The sequence below is a fragment of the Salvia miltiorrhiza genome, chromosome 5 (assembly GCF_028751815.1).
Source record: "Salvia miltiorrhiza cultivar Shanhuang (shh) chromosome 5, IMPLAD_Smil_shh, whole genome shotgun sequence".
NCBI lineage: Eukaryota > Viridiplantae > Streptophyta > Magnoliopsida > Lamiales > Lamiaceae > Salvia > Salvia miltiorrhiza.
The window spans coordinates 7,444,058-7,461,870 of record NC_080391.1 but is presented as its reverse complement, the minus strand read 5'-3'; the positions used below and the strand labels follow the sequence as shown (position 1 = coordinate 7,461,870).

At 34.4% G+C, this 17,813-nt stretch overlaps 2 protein-coding genes across 3 annotated transcripts; one reads left to right on the top strand and one right to left on the bottom strand.

The window, feature by feature from the left end:
• Nucleotides 1-6,658: 6,658 nt before the first annotated feature.
• On the top strand, nucleotides 6,659-9,231 carry LOC130985645 (transcription factor bHLH112-like). 2 transcript variants are annotated; one of them, XM_057908716.1, is made up of 7 exons: nucleotides 6,659-7,179; nucleotides 7,404-7,794; nucleotides 7,875-7,985; nucleotides 8,090-8,155; nucleotides 8,244-8,309; nucleotides 8,416-8,469; nucleotides 8,672-9,231. In XM_057908716.1, the coding sequence occupies exons 1-7, from the start codon at nucleotides 6,935-6,937 to the stop codon at nucleotides 8,813-8,815; spliced, it is 1,077 nt and encodes a 358-aa protein (XP_057764699.1). In that variant the 5' UTR covers nucleotides 6,659-6,934; the 3' UTR covers nucleotides 8,816-9,231. The 2 variants fall into 2 exon arrangements, with proteins under 2 accessions (XP_057764699.1, XP_057764698.1); XM_057908715.1 differs by having other exon boundaries at nucleotides 7,872-7,985.
• Nucleotides 9,232-11,583: 2,352 nt separating this feature from the next.
• On the bottom strand, nucleotides 11,584-13,379 carry LOC130985644 (NAD(P)H dehydrogenase (quinone) FQR1-like). Its single transcript, XM_057908714.1, has 4 exons — nucleotides 13,145-13,379; nucleotides 12,471-12,564; nucleotides 12,124-12,386; nucleotides 11,584-12,049 (listed from the first exon to the last, which is right to left on the bottom strand). The coding sequence occupies exons 1-4, from the start codon at nucleotides 13,375-13,377 to the stop codon at nucleotides 11,818-11,820; spliced, it is 822 nt and encodes a 273-aa protein (XP_057764697.1). The 5' UTR covers nucleotides 13,378-13,379; the 3' UTR covers nucleotides 11,584-11,817.
• Between the last annotated feature and the right edge of the window lie 4,434 nt (nucleotides 13,380-17,813).

Sequence of the window (17,813 nt, the reverse complement as noted above, 5' to 3'; positions counted from 1 at the left end):
TTACTATTAATTTGCTCAATCCCACTAAAAAGCATTTATGATATGGAACTTAAATATTTCCATATGTACTGCCAAGAGAATAGGAAAAGATAGTTAGAGACGGAAGGTCAAGTTTTAAGTTTTACAATTATACCCTTATTTCTAATAACATTACGAATTATTAATGTAAACACAAAGAATAATCAATCTTCTAAATCTAACATCTGGGCCGTTGATTTAACTGTAATGGATGGATGGATTTCATCCATATTTTATACACTTAAGAGTGTTTTCATGGTAGCCTCACCCTATATATATATATATATATATATATATATATATATATATATATATATATATATATATGGAGAGGTTCAAGAAAGAACCATAAATAAAAAAAGATCGGAGAACCATTTTCAGCCATTCGATCATCAAGATCTACGGTGGATGCATCATCTTGTTGGAGGAATGCAGATCCTGGGTTCGAATCCTGAAGGGAGCATTTTATTTTTATTTTTTTAGTGCATTAATTTTAACAGCGAATGCATTAATTTTTACAGTGGATGAATTAGATTTGATGGTTCTCCCGTTCTCACAAATAATGTAGTTCTCTCTAGAACCACACCCTATATATATATATATATATATATATATATGTATAAAATGAGCTATAAAAATTGATTTGTTAGACAATTAATATCATCCGTCCACCAAACATCTTCATCGGTAAAGTGGACACGGGTTTTAAAAAAAGTTAGTTGTGTATATCTGATTAGTGGAGAAGGATTCCCAAAAAATTGATTTTTTTTTTTTTGGTGATAGTAGATTTATGTGAGTCCATTAATGATGATATATGTAAATATGTGCAAATTTTAAAAATGCTAATTAATGAGATTATGTCCAAGAAATGAATAAAAACATGTTTTGTAGACAGAAGAAAATGAAAAATTCGGAAAATGTTTCGTGGACCAAAGAAATAAATAGTTTGTGAGAAAATCTTTTGTAAATATTGAATAAATGTAGTTAAAAATATATGTGTCAAAATAAAATTAAATATAATAATTATTATAAAAAAATAAATAAAAAGATCATACATTTTATGAACACATTTTTTATAGGGTAAATATCATATTAAACCCTGAACTATATATACCCGTTTTATCAAAAATACCCAGAACTATAAGAAATATCGTCTAAAACCCCAAACTATTAAGTTCGTATCAAAAATATCTCGCGTCCATTTTCCAATTACCAGAAACAAGATGTGGCTCGCCGGATGCCATAGTGTAACTTATATTTATTTTTTAAATGACACGGCATAAAACGTTGTCGTTTTGTACCATGTTATTTTATAAAATTAAAATCCACGCTGAAATTTGAACTAAACTGTGATTGAACAAAAAAATGCAAGAAGATATATCAGCCCCAAAAACGCAGACGAAACCGTGCGGTCTCTCTCCTCCAGATGCTCTCTTAATCGCTCTACGTCGTTTGCCTTCTCCACGTCGAGAACAAGAACGACAAGCCGCTCATCTACCTCGTCTTCTAGTATCTCAACACCGATATCAAGAAAAACATTGATTCCCACCACAAGGGGCCCAACCTTAGGCCCTCCTTGTCGTCGCAGCTGTTCCAGAGCTTCCTGTACCAGCTCTACAAGGGGGTGGCGCACTACCGCAACCACAGCGTTCTCCATTGCGATTTCAGGCCGCATAATCTGTTTCTTGATAAGGAGAATGAGACACTTAAGATCGTTGATCTCGGTCTCGAGAGGGCCTATACTGTCCCTCTCAAGAACTACACGCACGAGGTATTGTCGTCTATTTACTGTAATTTTTTATTTGGCGTTGAAGATGAGGTGGTGTGATCTTTAAACTGATCAGCTTGCATTTTTTTTGTTTAATCACAATTGTATTCAAATTTCAATGTAGATTTTTAATTTTTTTAAATAATATGGCGTAACGTTTTATGCTATGTCATTTAAAAAAATATAATATAAATTATAATATGATATCTGACGAGCCACATCACATTTCTGGTAATTGAAACTTGACGCGGGATATTTTCGATACGAACTTAATAATTTGTGGTCTTAGATGATATTTCTTATAGTTCATTATATTTTTGATATAACAAATATAATTAAGAATTTCATTTTCATGTGATATTTACCCTTTTTATATGATAAGATGATTTCTTGCAAAGTTTTATTAAGTAGTAATAACTAAATTAGTAATCAATTTTGTAACTGTCGGTTTTGACCCGGGCCCCGATATGTGACTCATGCTCATGCTGCGCGTGCCCCGTGCGGGACCCCGACCCACCACCCCACTCATACGGCGTCCCTTACAGCCGCCTTGCCCATTTTAGCTATGGATCCTTTATTTGTATACGTACACTATACAATGAAATGTTTTTGCTATTTGCAAGTAGCAAATGACAACATCAATTGTGTTTCAGTATTAGAAACGTGCAACAACTTCTTTTCTCTCTCTTTCTTTATTTTTTAGATTTCTTTTATTTAAGGATTAAGTATCTGATAAAATATTTTATCAACACCTAATCTAAACCACAAGTTTTACCTAGCGTTTGATCGTGAGAAGCGAAAGAAAAGGTTGCATTGCTTGAGAATTGAAGAAAATTGCTGCAGTATTAAGAGAGAGAGCGTGTCCTTACAAGATACGAGTGCATGAGTATTTATAGATTACATGCTAGGGATAAAATAGTAACTTCATCTCCAAAAACATGCTCCCCGCGTGGTCGAGGGCATAATAGTAAATTTTCTCACAGGCGGGCGATTCCTCTGCTCTGGCGCATGGGCAAATCGCCCTTCTGTTCTTTAGTGACTTCTCTGGCGAGAGCCATTCCTCTGATGGTGGTCATTCCTCTGGCGAGGTCCGTTCCTCTGACTCTGGTGATTCCCTTGTCTGTGTTTATTCCTCTGCTCCGCATCTATCACTCCTCATCAGTATCAAATTCATTCCTAATATTGACACATTTTTCACATCTGGCTTTTTAAACTAGACTTTGGTTCAACTAAACCCCTAAAATCTCAAATTTGTTCAATTACACCATTATCCCTAACGGTTGTTTAACTCTGTTAAGTATTTTATTTTTTAATTTATTTCATTGGTGGTGGGACCCACACCTTTCTTCTTTGCCAAGCTCACCAGAAACACTCCGAAAACACGCTTGGCGACGAATCTGCAACGACCATGGCAGCAGTGGACTTGAAAGGATCTCTGGGGTGGCAAAGCACAAAATTTGAGTTCAACAAGATAGATACCACAACGAGAGAAATAACAAAATACAAAGAAGCCCTCTGAAAAAATGGCTGTTGTGGCGATTACAAAATCCATATAGAAAAATTCAGTCATTCAGGAGAGAAGTGTCAAATAATATTTTCAGTAAAAGAAATGCATATCACGAGTCAAATACAATTGAAACAGACAGTATCAAACCTAAAAAAAAAATGAGAGAAGCGGAAACGATCATATCTCAAGCTACAAGCGTGACTCGAGCAACAACGAAAATTGAACTTCAGACAAGCCATCGCCCAAAAAACGTCAACACTCTAAACGAGCGAAGGAACCAACACACAAAAAGGGGATGTATAGTAAAGTGAATAATATAGCAAAGAGCTACCTATAAATTGATTCAATAACCGGTACATTGAAAATACCTAAAGAGCGGCTTGTATGTTTTTTTTTACAAAATTATTTCATCTTTTACAAAAATAAACTAATTTTTAGTTCATAATCTTACTTTAATTAGAGGGTTGATTCAAATTCAGCATTGAAAATTAATTAAGAAAACGAAAAGGGACAAAAATAAATACTTCAAATTTAAAAAACTAATATAACAAATTACTGTAAAATATTAAGCAATTAATGAAATCAATGCATGCAATGCTCAAATATTAAATAATACTCCCCCTGTCTCAAAAAAATATAAACATTTATCATTTTTTGCCGTCTCACGATTAACGTGGCGATGCTGCCTGCACAGATGCATTGATGACTGGCGCACGAGTTAGGAAGTGAGAAAGAAAGACGGTAGCTAGGTATGGCTGAAGCAATTATCCAATTATGAGTTTGCCCTTTATTTAATAATTAAATAGAAATAATATATGTGATTTCACATAACACAATCTAAATAGTCTACATGTATATTATGTGTGATCCAAATTTAATACTACTATATACTCCCTCAATTCACAAAAAAATGGCATATTAATTATGAACGACATTAGTTTTAATAAAATTAATGTAAGTAGAATTATGAGCGGAGTAAAGTTAAAGGTCTCACTTTAAATGTGTGTAGAGTTGTGTGGATCCTACTATTATATATAAATAAAAATGATAAAGAAATTTGAATGAATTCAAATAAAATTACGACAAATTTTTTGTGAACATGATTCTACATAAATCTGACCATATATATATATATACATATGTTGGATTATGTACATAAGGAAGTCAATCACAACGCTCCAAGCCTCCGAGTTGAATTATGAGCAAAGATGATTCTATTAGTAATCACTAATCACGAACAAGGTAATAAGATAATCAGAGACATGCATCGCTTTCCTAAATTTTTTGAGGAAAAGAAAATTGCGATTTATGAAACTGACCTAACTTGCCTTTGAAATATTTTACTTGTATGGACAAGTCATACACGATATATAATTAGCCTCAGCCAATTCCATCTCCATTGCTTCAAAGTACCAGTAAAGACGTTAACGATGGTCTTAAAAAAGAAATACCGAAAAACGTGTTGCTGATTAAGATATTTGACATTATAAAGAATGCATGGTTTCTTGGTCAACAAAATAGTTGACTCTTTACCTAAATGGGTCCAAATGTTTACTACCTTTATTAAAAAAAATTAGATTGATTATTATTTAGTATACAAGTATATACGTACATACGTATATACACACACACGTACATATATCTATGCTATCAATTAGGAAATTATATAATTAAGCATGCCACTCCGTCAATTAGATTTTTTTCCTAAGAAAAATAAATGTTTTAGAAAATTGTATTAAAAAAAATTAATTGACAATACGAACCAGAAACCTTTGGTCTCAGAACTGCTAATAGGACAGGGACAACGCAGGTACACGTCAATTAGGCAATATTGTGTCACTTTGGCTAATCTAATTAGTCAATGACTCAATTGAGCATATCTTATTAGGACAAAAGTCCATTTCTAATCACATATATTATGAATAATACAAAATTAAGTACCTAAACTAGTACTGATCATGTTGACTTGTAGTTACGACATAACGAAATTATTAATGTACTCACTTTTTCATCAATTGTCAATTAGGGTGCATTTATTAATAGAATAATTTATTATTATTATTATTATTATTATTATTATTATTATTATTATTATTATTATTATTATTATTATTATTATTATTATTATTATTACTATTATTATTTAGCATTTAAGTAGTTTTTAATTCTAAATTAATAATTGATTGTTAGAATTAGTTGTTTCATAATCAGAATATATACTTTTTTTTAACTCCGAACTTGCTTAATTAATTAATGTCTCATTACATTATAATATTGTTTACTTTTATTCTAAATATTATTGAAATAAGAATGAATAGTATTTTATGTCCCGAATTTTCAACGTTTTCTATAAAATGTTTCGAATTTTTATTTTCTCCTTAAGAAATTTCAAACTTTTAGAGTTTTCCATAAAATGTTCCGATATACAAAATTCAATAACAGAAAGATGAATATTGTCAAAACTGATTGAGTCAAGTTGTGAATCATACACCACCATCATTCAAGACTTCTTCGTTAATGGGATATTTTGTGATGAGATGAGTCATCTTTATGTTGCCGAGTTTTGTATAATGGGATAATTTGTGATGAATACTGGAAGTTTTTGAATTTTTTTACAAAAGTAATAAAATAAAAATTTAGGATATTTATATAATACGCTAAAATTTGAAACATTCGTAAAATTACGGTCCCGATGGGCTGGTCAGAAATCGAGTGAGCTAGAATTACAGTTAAAATATTTTAGCTCGAAAAACAAAAAATTCAATTAATTTGAATCGAAATTAACCTAAATCGAATAAGTTGACCTGATTGACATGTATAATGGTCATGAAAATCGGGTTTGGTCACGTAATATTTCTTGCCCCATGACTTCTATTATTAATAATAATAAAATAATCGAAACAAGATTTTTATTGTACACAAAATTTCCAGAGTGATTGTCCGTGTGTGTAAGAACCATTCACATATTTTAATAAAATTCATGTAAATATTTTATTAGAATATGTAAATAGTTGATCTAGTCCGTACGTTCGCATGAGATATATACCCCTCCTTTTGTTTTATTATGTGAATTTTTTTAGGCAACATAAGATGCACAGTTAAAACTATAAATAATAGTAAAAATAAAAATAAGAAGGATATTGAACCAAACTATTGTAGCAGAAGGAAGAAAAGTACGTTATTCGTCCTAACAGTGACGTGACAAGTGAGCTCAAAATTTTACCCTCAAACCATATCCCTTTCTTTATACACATAAGCAACTTGGAATGTTTAACGCGCGCTACACACAATACCTAAAAAAATTAAAAAGAAATGAATAATAAATGCACTTACTAAAATACCATATTCAGACAAAGAATTCTACCCGAAATTCTCTTTAATTAATAATGTTATACAGAATTTTCTAATCTGAAAACCAACCACTGGGAATGTATTTCCTCATTAATATGCATTGCCTATCAAAACCAGTAGGATTAAAGTGTCGGGACCGGATTCCATCCGCTAGTTTGAGTCAGCCGTCCGTACCTACAACATATATATATATATAATAGAGCCACACATCACAAGCCATACAATTCACTGCCCAACTCAAGATTTCAATTTTAGTGAGAAGGAAGACGAAATTTCAATCAGTTGGCAATATGGCAGAAGAGTTCCTCCAAGGGGGAGTAAGCTGGTGGAATTCGCCGCGAAATCTCTTCAGTTGGTCGCCATGCTCGTTGGCGTCCAACGACGGCTGGCCGACCACAAGTGTACGCTCAAGCGATGAATCCGCCGCCTCCGACGGAAGCAGCTCCCTAGTAATACAAGATCACCAGCCGCCTCCCGACGCCGCCATGATGGGACTCGGTCTTTCACCCTCGGACGCCTGGAATCAAGATTTGCTGTGAGTAGTAATATTTAATTTTCTGTCTTTTCTTTAGTAAAAATTTGTGATTGATGAAGCCTGAAGGTGTAGTGTTGTCCCACTAATAATGGATGGCTAACCCTAATAGAAAATTCAGCGGTGCACTCAAAAAGCGGAGTGTTTTTGGACTTGTTATATATCACCCGGAAAAGGAGATGGAAATTATGCAAGAGACTCATATTTTTCTACTTGTCGTGTTGCAGCCGAGATAGCGGAAGATCAGAGGACAACTATTCTAACTTGTTGCTCGATTCAACCACCACTCAAATAAAGAATTTCAGTGGAGAAGATTCATCCATGAAGCAAGCGAATCAATGTTTTGGTTCAGCTGAATCCTATAGCTACGCTTCATCCTTGTTGCAGACTCTGTTCGATACAGATTCTCAACCCCACCCATCTTTATTAGATCATCAAACGGCATTGAGTTACTCCTCGGTTGCTGCCGCAGATGCTCATCAGATTAATTCAAATGGATTCTTGCCTAAACCCTCTCCCACTGCTAATCGCTTATGGAATGCATCTCCCACTTTCCCACCATCTGATCACTTCTTTCCGTCATCTCTCACCAATCAGATTCACAGCATCGCTACTAAGGTAATACATATACAATGCTTGCATTCGTATCATTCAGATTTTGGGTTTTCCAGCTGAATTAATTAATTGAAAAAAAGCAGCATGAACAAGGCAGCAAGGACTTAGCCGCCACGGTGGTGAAGAAAGCAAACAACGAACCCGCATTTAAACGTCCACGAATCGAAACTCCGTCCCCGTTGCCAACCTTTAAGGTACAACTCGATCTATTAAGCTTTGTGAATAATTGTTTTAGTTGGCCTTAATTTTCATCTGTGCAAAAGAAACGGATGATAGCTTTTATCTTTCTCTTCAACAGGTCCGAAAAGAAAAACTTGGTGATAGAATCACCGCCCTACAGCAGTTAGTTTCACCTTTCGGAAAGGTAAATTAAATTGGAAAATAAATAAATTAATAAATTTCTTCATCATTATGAAAGTTTTTATACTAAGCTTTGTGAATTACCCTTTCAGACTGATACTGCATCGGTCCTCCACGAAGCTATCGAGTACATCAAGTTTCTCCACGATCAAGTCAATGTATGTTAATTAGTTGAGACTTAAGCCCAATCTCATGCATTTATAAATCATCAAATCTTTATCAGAATTTTATGTAATTAATTATGTTTCTGTGATTTAATTTCAGGCATTAAGCACGCCATACTTGAAATACGGAGCTCCACCGGTGCAGCGCCAGCAGGTACGCCCCAAATTAATTAATTGCGATTACATATGTTCACGAGGCCTGTAAAATAATTAGCAAAAGTTAGTTAGCATTGTACTAGTATAATAGGACACTCTATTCAAACAAACTTTTTGTCATGGTAATGGAATGTTAGAAGATGGATTTGGTGTTAGTGCCAACAAAAAGGGAACATAGAATAATCGCAGTTTTGACGCAGGCTGCAGGAGACAAAGATAAGGATGAAGAAAAGGACCTCAAAACTCGAGGACTGTGCCTCGTCCCTATATCGAGCACCTTCCCCGTTGCAGCCGAGACTACCTCAGATTTCTGGACACCAACATTCGGTGGAAGCTTCAGATAGATATATTTCATCAAAAAAAAAAAAAACAATAATGTAAGATATGGATACGGCAAGAATGAAGGCAGTGATATACATGTATTGAAGAAAAGCAAGAAAAAGGGAAAGCGAGAAAAAGGAGAAAAAAAAAAAACGAAGTGACTGTCCAAGGAAGACAGCGCAGCGCATGCTGGGCCACATCTTGGAAAGAAAGACAACCAATATGATAGCATAGAACTAATTAATGTAACATTTTCATGAAATTGTAATAAAATACTTGTATTACAATTCATCAAGAGGAGGTTAAGGAAAAAGGAACTAGAACAGATGCTAAATTTAGCTTTTAGTCTAGTACTTTATATGGAGTAGTTTTTTAGAAGATAATTGATGTGCATTATCGATCGGTTTGAGGTGAATTTAGCAGCTTAGTTAATTATTAAGAGGTTCTGTTCTTGTTTCTTTGTTTTATTATTTATATATGTTGGGCATCATCCACCAGCTAGCTCTTAGTTTATGCAAAAGCTGAACACTACTGAAAGAAGAGAATATAGAGAGTAATTTATGTATTGAGTTGACAAGCAAAGAGTTTGTATTTAATTATTTAAGTTGGTTCTATTTATTAGTGGAGGCTGTAAAGGGAGTTAGATAGATAGCATCCCAGCATACCACGCCTTTAGGATTTTTCCAACATCATTGAGATGATGGGGTAGGCTCTGATTATACCTACAATCCCATTATAAGATATCACACCTTCATACTCCATATATTAATTTATTATACTATATGTGTAGAACCCATATAGTTTTTTTTTTCATTTTTTTTTAATCTTGTGATTATATAGTTTATAATTAAGCATAAAAAGTAAATTTCTGCAGATTGCATAACAGCGCTGAGAGCTCATGTATGAGTTTCGGTCGTTCAGACAAAAGAAGGTTCATTGACCAAAAAACAAAGAAGAAATGATGTATCCATGGAAGTGATGGATGTAAACAAGAATAAATGAAAATGTCAGGGTCAAATTATCCGCCTTTGATTACTTTTTATCCGAATAGAACATTTCCTGATCTACGCCATCTGTTTCATTCTATTTTTGTTGTTTATTGATTTGTTCTCATGGTATCTAGCTCTCAATAGCTTTCATGAAAAAAAAAAAAAAAAATTGCTTAATTTTTTATATAATTTAAAGTAAATTGTAAACTAATCATATGCTGATTCTAATCTAGTGGAGGATCGATCGATGTTCATTCTTAAAAGTACAGTTTTAGTACTTTGTCCAACAAAGAGCTTTGGCATGTGTTGCATAACATTTCAGACTGCATGTAATCAGAAAATAAATAGTGTGCGTGCCTTGGCCTACCACTGTTAATGTGGTTAATGATTGAAGTTAAAAGTCTCTAAGTTCGAATCCACCTTCACACGGTCTTTTAAAATATTTATTTCTCCTATCAAAAAGAAAAAAAAAAATTATCAGAGCTTCACATTATTCGCCTAATCAAATTGCATAAGAACGTGATGCTGGATGCTTTTTTAAAGTAATATTGGTAAACTCTACACATGAAAAAAGTTTATCCTAGTAAGACCTCGGCGACTCTAAAATTTAAAAAACACAACGATTTAAGACAAGTAATCCTTTTGTGTATTCTTTTTTTTCTTGTGAATGAGACTTTGCTTTGAAACTATCATTCAAAAGGTATAAAACTTTGACGGTACCAAACTTTTATTGGTGGTATCTCTGGCATGTGCTTTCTAATCTTTTTTGTGATCGACTTAAATATGATTGATTGACAGCATTATACCATACCAAGAAGCAGATTGCTAAATGCGTTATGGGTGGGAACGGTTTGGACGCTTTGGGAAAAAAGAAACCAGAGTCGTTTTCAAGGAAAGATTTGGAATATTGATAGACTTGTTTTACAGATCAAGGGTAGACTTTGGAGTTGGAATGAGGTTTATAAAGTTTTGGAGTTGAGAATCCCTTTCACCATGTGGTGCTCAAAGGGTTTCAATCTTTCATTCTTGTTTTGATTGGCATCTCTGGTGCCTTGCTTTTCATCTCAATAAAAATTTAATTTTACTGATCAAAAAAATACCATACCAAGAAGCATCACAGATAAGCTTACGTTTTCTGCTCAAAAGAATTGAATTCTCAATAAGTAAAAACAAAAAATTGAACTCTCAATCTTATTGGGAGATTTTTAACTCGAATAAGATAGAGCATGTTTTACTTTATGATGCAGGAGAAAAAAAAGGAAAGAATCCTAAAAAGTAAAAGCATTGAGGCGTCATTGTGAAGCAGAAATAAAAGAAAACAAGGCATGCAAGACTTTCCTGTACCTGCTTTCTTACTTAGGTACTTAGCTTGATTAATGCTTCAGCTGTTTTGGGTAATCATACCACATTATTTGACTTCTTTGTGAAGTTTGCAGAGTGTGAAATCTTATATCAAACTTTATACTCACTTTTTCTTTGATAAAACTTACATCAATGTTGGTTTTAACCTTGCCCCGAGCCACGCATAAAATTTTCCAACCCATTGCTAGTTGTTACAATCATAGTATTACGGAAAATGATCATATACTAACTCAGAAATTAATTGTATCAGTACATATGAATTATGATTGTAACTTATTCATGAATATTTGTGAAATTAATTTCTCTAGTTATTATTTCTGTTATCAGTGGAAGTTTAGCAGATCATAATGCTACTTGTAATATAGTAATACGATTAGGATATGTACCCAATCTTTGATGATCAGTACTCCACATTTCGAAGAAAGACGGAGCTAGATATCTGTGGTTAAAACAAACTTTATTAATCTAAGATGATCTCCAACATATATAAGGATAATGTAACAATCAATTGGTGCAACCAATGAAGTATACAGTAAGAATTCCATGTTTTCTGACTAAACATGACAATAATGAAGTATACTACGTAACCACACGACACTGATTCGATGACCACGTAGATATAGCATAAACAGAATTATGAAGAACAAGTTTTGACAGTTGATGAGATGAGGAAATCAGGCAGATGCTTTGAGCTTCTTTGTGATGGTGGCGATGTACTTTCCTTGGTGGAAAGCCTGCCCCAATTCAAGCTCCGAGGGCTGTCTGGAGCCGTCTCCAGCAAAGGTTCCAGCACCGTAGGGGCTACCGCCCTTAACCTGCTCCATCTCAAACATACCAGCTCCAAACGTGTAACCAATGGGGACGAAAATCATGCCGTGATGAGTGAGCTGAGTAATGGCTGTCAAACTGCATAACATGATCAAACATGAACAAACCATTTTGAGTGTTAATACAAGTGAAGAGAGATACAAGAACTATACGCTGTAGTTTCTTGTCCGCTTCCTTGACTTCCGGTGCAGTAAAAGATGCCTGCAGGTTTGCCAGCCAACGCCTGAGTCCTCCACAAACCTCCGGTTGCATCGAAGAAGGCCTTGAATTGAGCAGCCATCATTCCAAATCTAGTTGGGAAACCAAATATGAGGCCATCAGCTTCAGGAAGTTGATCTGGGGTGATCACTGCCACATCACTCTTTGGTGGGGCGCTCATCTTTGCAAGAATCTCGCCCGAAAGAGTTTCTGGAACCTGTTCAATTCATGCAACACAACACTCAAATTGAGTCATATAGCAATCATATTGGATAAGTAATGAATGAGGCTCTTCACAAACCTGCCACAGTTTAGCCTCCACTCCTTCCACAGATTCTGCTCCTTTCTTGATCTCCTCCGCGAGTCTCTCCACATGCCCGTATGTGGAATAGTAACTGTACATGTACCATGATTTTATATTTTGTTGCTAAGTTTGATTCTCAATCTTTCCATATGATAAGTCCATAAATTACTTAAACAAAAAGAATTGGCAGGCCTCTCATTATCTGATTAATAAGTAAATGCTACTGGAATATGACCATATATGAAGTAGCTCAAAAGTTAACATGGTTTTGGCTGATAATTGTAGATTAATTCATTTAATACTGTTTCTGATACCATTAGGTAATAGGTGAAGATCTTGACAGCAGGATGCATTGTAGAAAGATTTCAGAATCTTGATATTACAGTATATATCCAAGGCAAATTAAACACATTTGATCCCGGATTTACATATGCAGAACATTGGTAATTACTCATTTCTGGATAGAATTAACATGTTTACTAAGTGAGAAAGTCAAATAACAGAGCATGTATCAAAGTAGGAGTAGTTGGTAAGTGTGGATCGATAAAAAATTACATTGCACAGATAAATTGCAGGAAACGGAGAGTTGGGCAAAGAATCGAACTGAAATAAATACTCCATATATTTATATATATGAGAAAAGTGAGAATCGCAGATGCAGAGATACATACACTATGTAGACCTTGACCGCCATTGCAATGAAGGGTGTGTTTTTGGTGAATATGAATAATGAGAAGAAAGGGCGGTATATATAATTTGTAAATGTAAGTGTAATGGATGAGCAGCCGTTGACCAAACTAAGCTTGTCGTGTTGTTCGGCTTTGCCTAGAGGACTACACTCTGGATCTCGAAGCCTAAATTTAATTCTTCGTCTTTCCTCAAATTTGAATTTCTGAATTAACATGTTGCTCAAGATGCTCGGATGTTGATGTCACGCTTATCGTCATCATGATCGCTGCAATTATTACTTTACTAATTCCGGATGAATTCCTAAGTTTATTACTCCAATGCAAGTCTTTTTTGTAGTAGTAATTTTTACTCATTTATTTTTTAAATGATGTTTTAAATTTTGATATCAAAATTACCCTCGTTAATTCTCATCATTATATTTTTTTATATTTTCCACTAAAACATTAGTATGTCATTAAGAATAAATTATTACTATGAACTACGGTTAATATGAATATTATTGTTTTTAATATTTGTACACAGTTAAAAAAAGACTTACACTATCATTGGCTGATGAAGCTTGTAAAGCTCAGCTATCTAAATTAATCCAAAACAATTAGTGAATGACTTTGCATACATAATACTGATGCTCAGTAGCCGTCATCATTTTTATCAAGAACCATCTTATAAGTTGACTTTGACTAACCGAGATGGAGATGAATGAGAAGGCAACTTAGGCAAGGGGGAAGATCCCGGTGAGTATCAATATTTTAAGAAATGCATCCATAAACTCAATACATCCGCCGCCAACATCGCCTTCGTCGATGTTGAATATTAATTCAGAGTGATATAATGGTAAAATCTTTTTATTATTCTTCAAAAATTTAATTTTTTATGTAAATTTAATTTTTTTATCATTTCAAAATACATCATTAATTCACATTAATAAATAACTGTATAATTGCTCCAAAAATTGTTATTGTTCTAAAAATCACTAATAATGAATATTATAATAAATCTCATCAAATCACGAACGTTCTATCTCTTAATTTACGGTTTATCATTGATTTTTAGTTTAGTTAGGGTGCCTCCAACGGCACCAAATTCTAGTTTCTTATTTTGGGAACCACCGTTGGAGAATTGAAGAACTGGGTGCGGCTCGGAAATCGAAGGAACTAGGTGCATTCTTGCACCCAGCTTCTGCTGACATGTGCGGGCCCTCCTTCAACCTTTTTCTTTTTTATTTTATTTTCTTATTTTGTTTTCAACTGATTTCAAAGCTTTCATATTTATTTCTTTTTATTCTTTTTCATTTATTGTTTTCTTCAGCTGACATAATTTCGAATTTTAATTTCTTTGCAATGTAATTTTAATTTTATTAATGTAATTTTAATTATAATTTCGAATTTTAAATTTAATTTATTTTATTAAATTCGATAATTAAAATGTAGAATTTTAATTTAAAAATATAATTAAACTATATAAATAATAATACAAATAAAATGAATTGAGAAATATATATATAGATATATAGAGGGAGTGTGTATTATGGTGGGACCCTGAAAAAGTAAGAAACTGGTTTATTGTTGGAGGAGATGTGAGAGAAAAAAGTAGGTGGGTTTCTAAAGCTGACGTGGCAGTGATGTGGCAATTTAGAAACTAGAAACTGGGATCATTGTTGGAGGCACCCTTAGCATTTGTTGTCTTTTACTGTAGAAATTTTAAAAAGTTAAATTTGTTACCTAATGTATAGGGGTAATTGCCCGTAAATCCACAACATTTATCCAAAATTAGTTTTTGCTTCTAATTTTAAAGCTCTATTTTTAAATTCAAAATCTTTTGTTTTTATCTCAAATTTGTCCGTGACCGATTTTTTCTTACGCCGGCACCAAAAATGGCACGGTGGTAACCGGAATTGACACCTAAACATATTTATTACATGTGAAAAAAAAAAAACAACCCACATCATCATCTTCCCCAACATTCCCCACTCCCAAACCCTAATTCCCCTCCCCCCACCCATCGCTGCCACCACCGCCGACGCCGCCTCCTGCCACCACTGATCGAACAACCCATTTTCTCTTCCTCTAATATGAGAAAACTGAATAATATATATATTTTTTTACTTTGGAGAGGGGAGCAGTGGGATTTGATCCCTGGACCTCACTGTTCGTAGACAGGAGTTCACATCGCTTGGTGTCCCCTTGTGGACAACTGAATAACACTTAGAAAATTAGGATTGAGATATTATCTTAAATAACTTTTTTACTTTATTAGGGGATATCAAGCGGTGCGACCTCCTATATGTGAACAGTGAGATTCCAGATTCAAACCCCATTACTCCCTCTCCAACTCCTCCAAATCAAAAAAGAAAAAAAGAAATCTACATATTTATTTATGCACAATGTTAGTTTTCATTATTTTCTCGTGAATATGTCAATTAAACATATTCCTAACTACAAATCTAAATCTAATAGATAAAACAAAGCGTCAATATCAAATAGTGTATGAAAATTAGTGTAACAGTCTGGCTCCAGACTTGACGACTGTCCCCACAGACCAACATGATTCTTTTCTAGCGTATTTTGTCCTCACTAGTACGCTCTCCGATAAACTCCCCAGGGGGTCACCCATTCTGAAATTGCTCCAAGCCAAACACGCTTAACCTTAGAGTTTTTTTCATGTGGGCACCAAAAAAGAAGATGCACCTTGTTGATATGAGTAGCACCTATCAAATCATTTAAGTTCTCCTCGAATATGCAGTCCCATACCTGCATATTCTCATAATCCCTCTCGTTCGGGTGTGTTTCGGTTCATCCCTGCGCCCCTCCGCTTGGAAGTCTTAATCGGAGCCGCTCCTTGTCCGTGCCTCTTTTGCACCGTCAACGACTCCGCACTTCGTCCCCGGCCGTCACAATTAGTTCTTAGTTATAGCCTGAAATTTAGTTTATAGCTTTAGTTTCAAATTATTTTTTAGTATTTGTTTCGAATTTTAAGAAATTGTTTAATTATGATTAAAATCACATTTTGCACTAATTATTTTTTTTTTGTCAAAATTATACTCCCTCCAACCTGCTTCAAATGACCTTATTTCTATTTTGGGTTGTCCCACTTCAAATGACCCAACCCAAATTTACAAATATTTAACACTACTTTTTGGATGATCCCACCACCACTTTACACTTTTATCACATATTCCTTAATCTTCGTGTCGAAAAATTTAGGGTCATTTGAAGCGGGACGGAGGGAGTAATAGATCCTCACAAAATCAGCGGTCTCATGTATTTTATACTAAGAGGGATTTTCAATTGTAGATAGTTTATCATCATTGGACCATCAGTATGAGCAGAATCGCATCTAAAAATTAGTGCAATATATAGTCATCTTTCAAGTGGGACTCCCAATCACATCGGTGGTCCAATGTCATTTAATTACCTACCGTTCGAATTTCCTTTATAATAGAATATACTGTCGTGACGATCAATCACCGTTTTAAGTGTAATTTTGAGAAAGAACAACTATAACTTTAATTTTGACGTGATTGTGGTCATACTTCAATAACTTTTAAAGTTCAGATCATATAAAAAAATAAGTCAAATTCAATTTTATTAAAATTTAGACTATAAATATAATATACCCTATTCGAACGACTTTTTCCATTACAGCCACTTAGTCAATAAAAGACCATAGAACTGAACGAACCTCTCCCCCTATACTATCGAATACTACACCTCTAGCTAGTAAATTAGCTAGGTGTATTGTCTAAAACTAAAGTTAGATCTTAAATTTGATTATCGTTAATTAATTGAGCCTACCCATTATAACACTCTCGGTATTAATTTTAACTTTTAAGTGCATGGTTGGCAAAGAATTTGAACGAGTAAAACTTCAACCAAACAAGTTCTTACATGATACTGCCCTCGTCCCATAAAAATATGCATAATTTGGGACGACACGAGTTTTAAAAAATCCTATAAAATATAGTGTTAGTGGAGAAATGGTTCCACGCATATTGATTGTGATGTTTAGTGGAAAAATTATTACTATAAATGGACTAAGCATGTTTTTATAGGACGGACGAAAAAGGTAAAAAATGCATATTTTTATGAGACGGATGGAGTATTTCTAATTTAAATGATTTTGCATAGATAATGATGATGCTTGCATAGTGTATTCTTGCTCTTCCATAATATTTTTTTTCCGTTTTTCTAGGAAAATTTGTCATATTATATATAACACAAATTTTAATAAAATACTACTCCCTCCGTCCCAATAAAAGTGGCCACATTTCCTTTTTGGGCGTCCCATTAAAAGTGATCACTTTCCTAAAATAGAAATATTTAGTATTTAATTAAGTTTAATTAATTAACCCTCTTTAACCAAATACACACAAAACACACACACTCACACTGAGTCGCCCTCCCTTCTTCCCCCCCTCTCTCTCATCTTCTCCCCCTTCTCTCTTCTTCTCCGGCGAACGACAGCCAGCGCCGGCCGCCCGCCGCCGCCCCGCCTCCTGATTCCCTTTCCCCAGCCACGGCGCCGCCCTTTCCCCAGCCAGCAACCAGCCGCCGGCTCACCCCTCTCTCTCTCTCTCGGTCTCTCATCTCTGCCGGCGGTGGTGATGCCGCCGGTCATCTCCCTCAACCTCCCTCTTCTTCTCTCTGAAAC

Coding starts and splice junctions, on each gene's coding strand:
- LOC130985645 (XM_057908715.1), top strand. CDS start 6,935: ATGGCAGAAGAGTTCCTCCAAGGGGGAGTAAGCTGGTGGAATTCGCCG. Junction 7,986..8,089: donor CCCCGTTGCCAACCTTTAAG/GTACAACTCGAT, acceptor TCTCTTCAACAG/GTCCGAAAAGAAAAACTTGG. Junction 8,470..8,671: donor CACCGGTGCAGCGCCAGCAG/GTACGCCCCAAA, acceptor GTTTTGACGCAG/GCTGCAGGAGACAAAGATAA.
- LOC130985644 (XM_057908714.1), bottom strand. CDS start 13,377: ATGTTAATTCAGAAATTCAAATTTGAGGAAAGACGAAGAATTAAATTT. Junction 12,565..13,144: donor GCGGTCAAGGTCTACATAGT/GTATGTATCTCT, acceptor GTACATGTACAG/TTACTATTCCACATACGGGC. Junction 12,050..12,123: donor AGCGGACAAGAAACTACAGC/GTATAGTTCTTG, acceptor CATGTTATGCAG/TTTGACAGCCATTACTCAGC.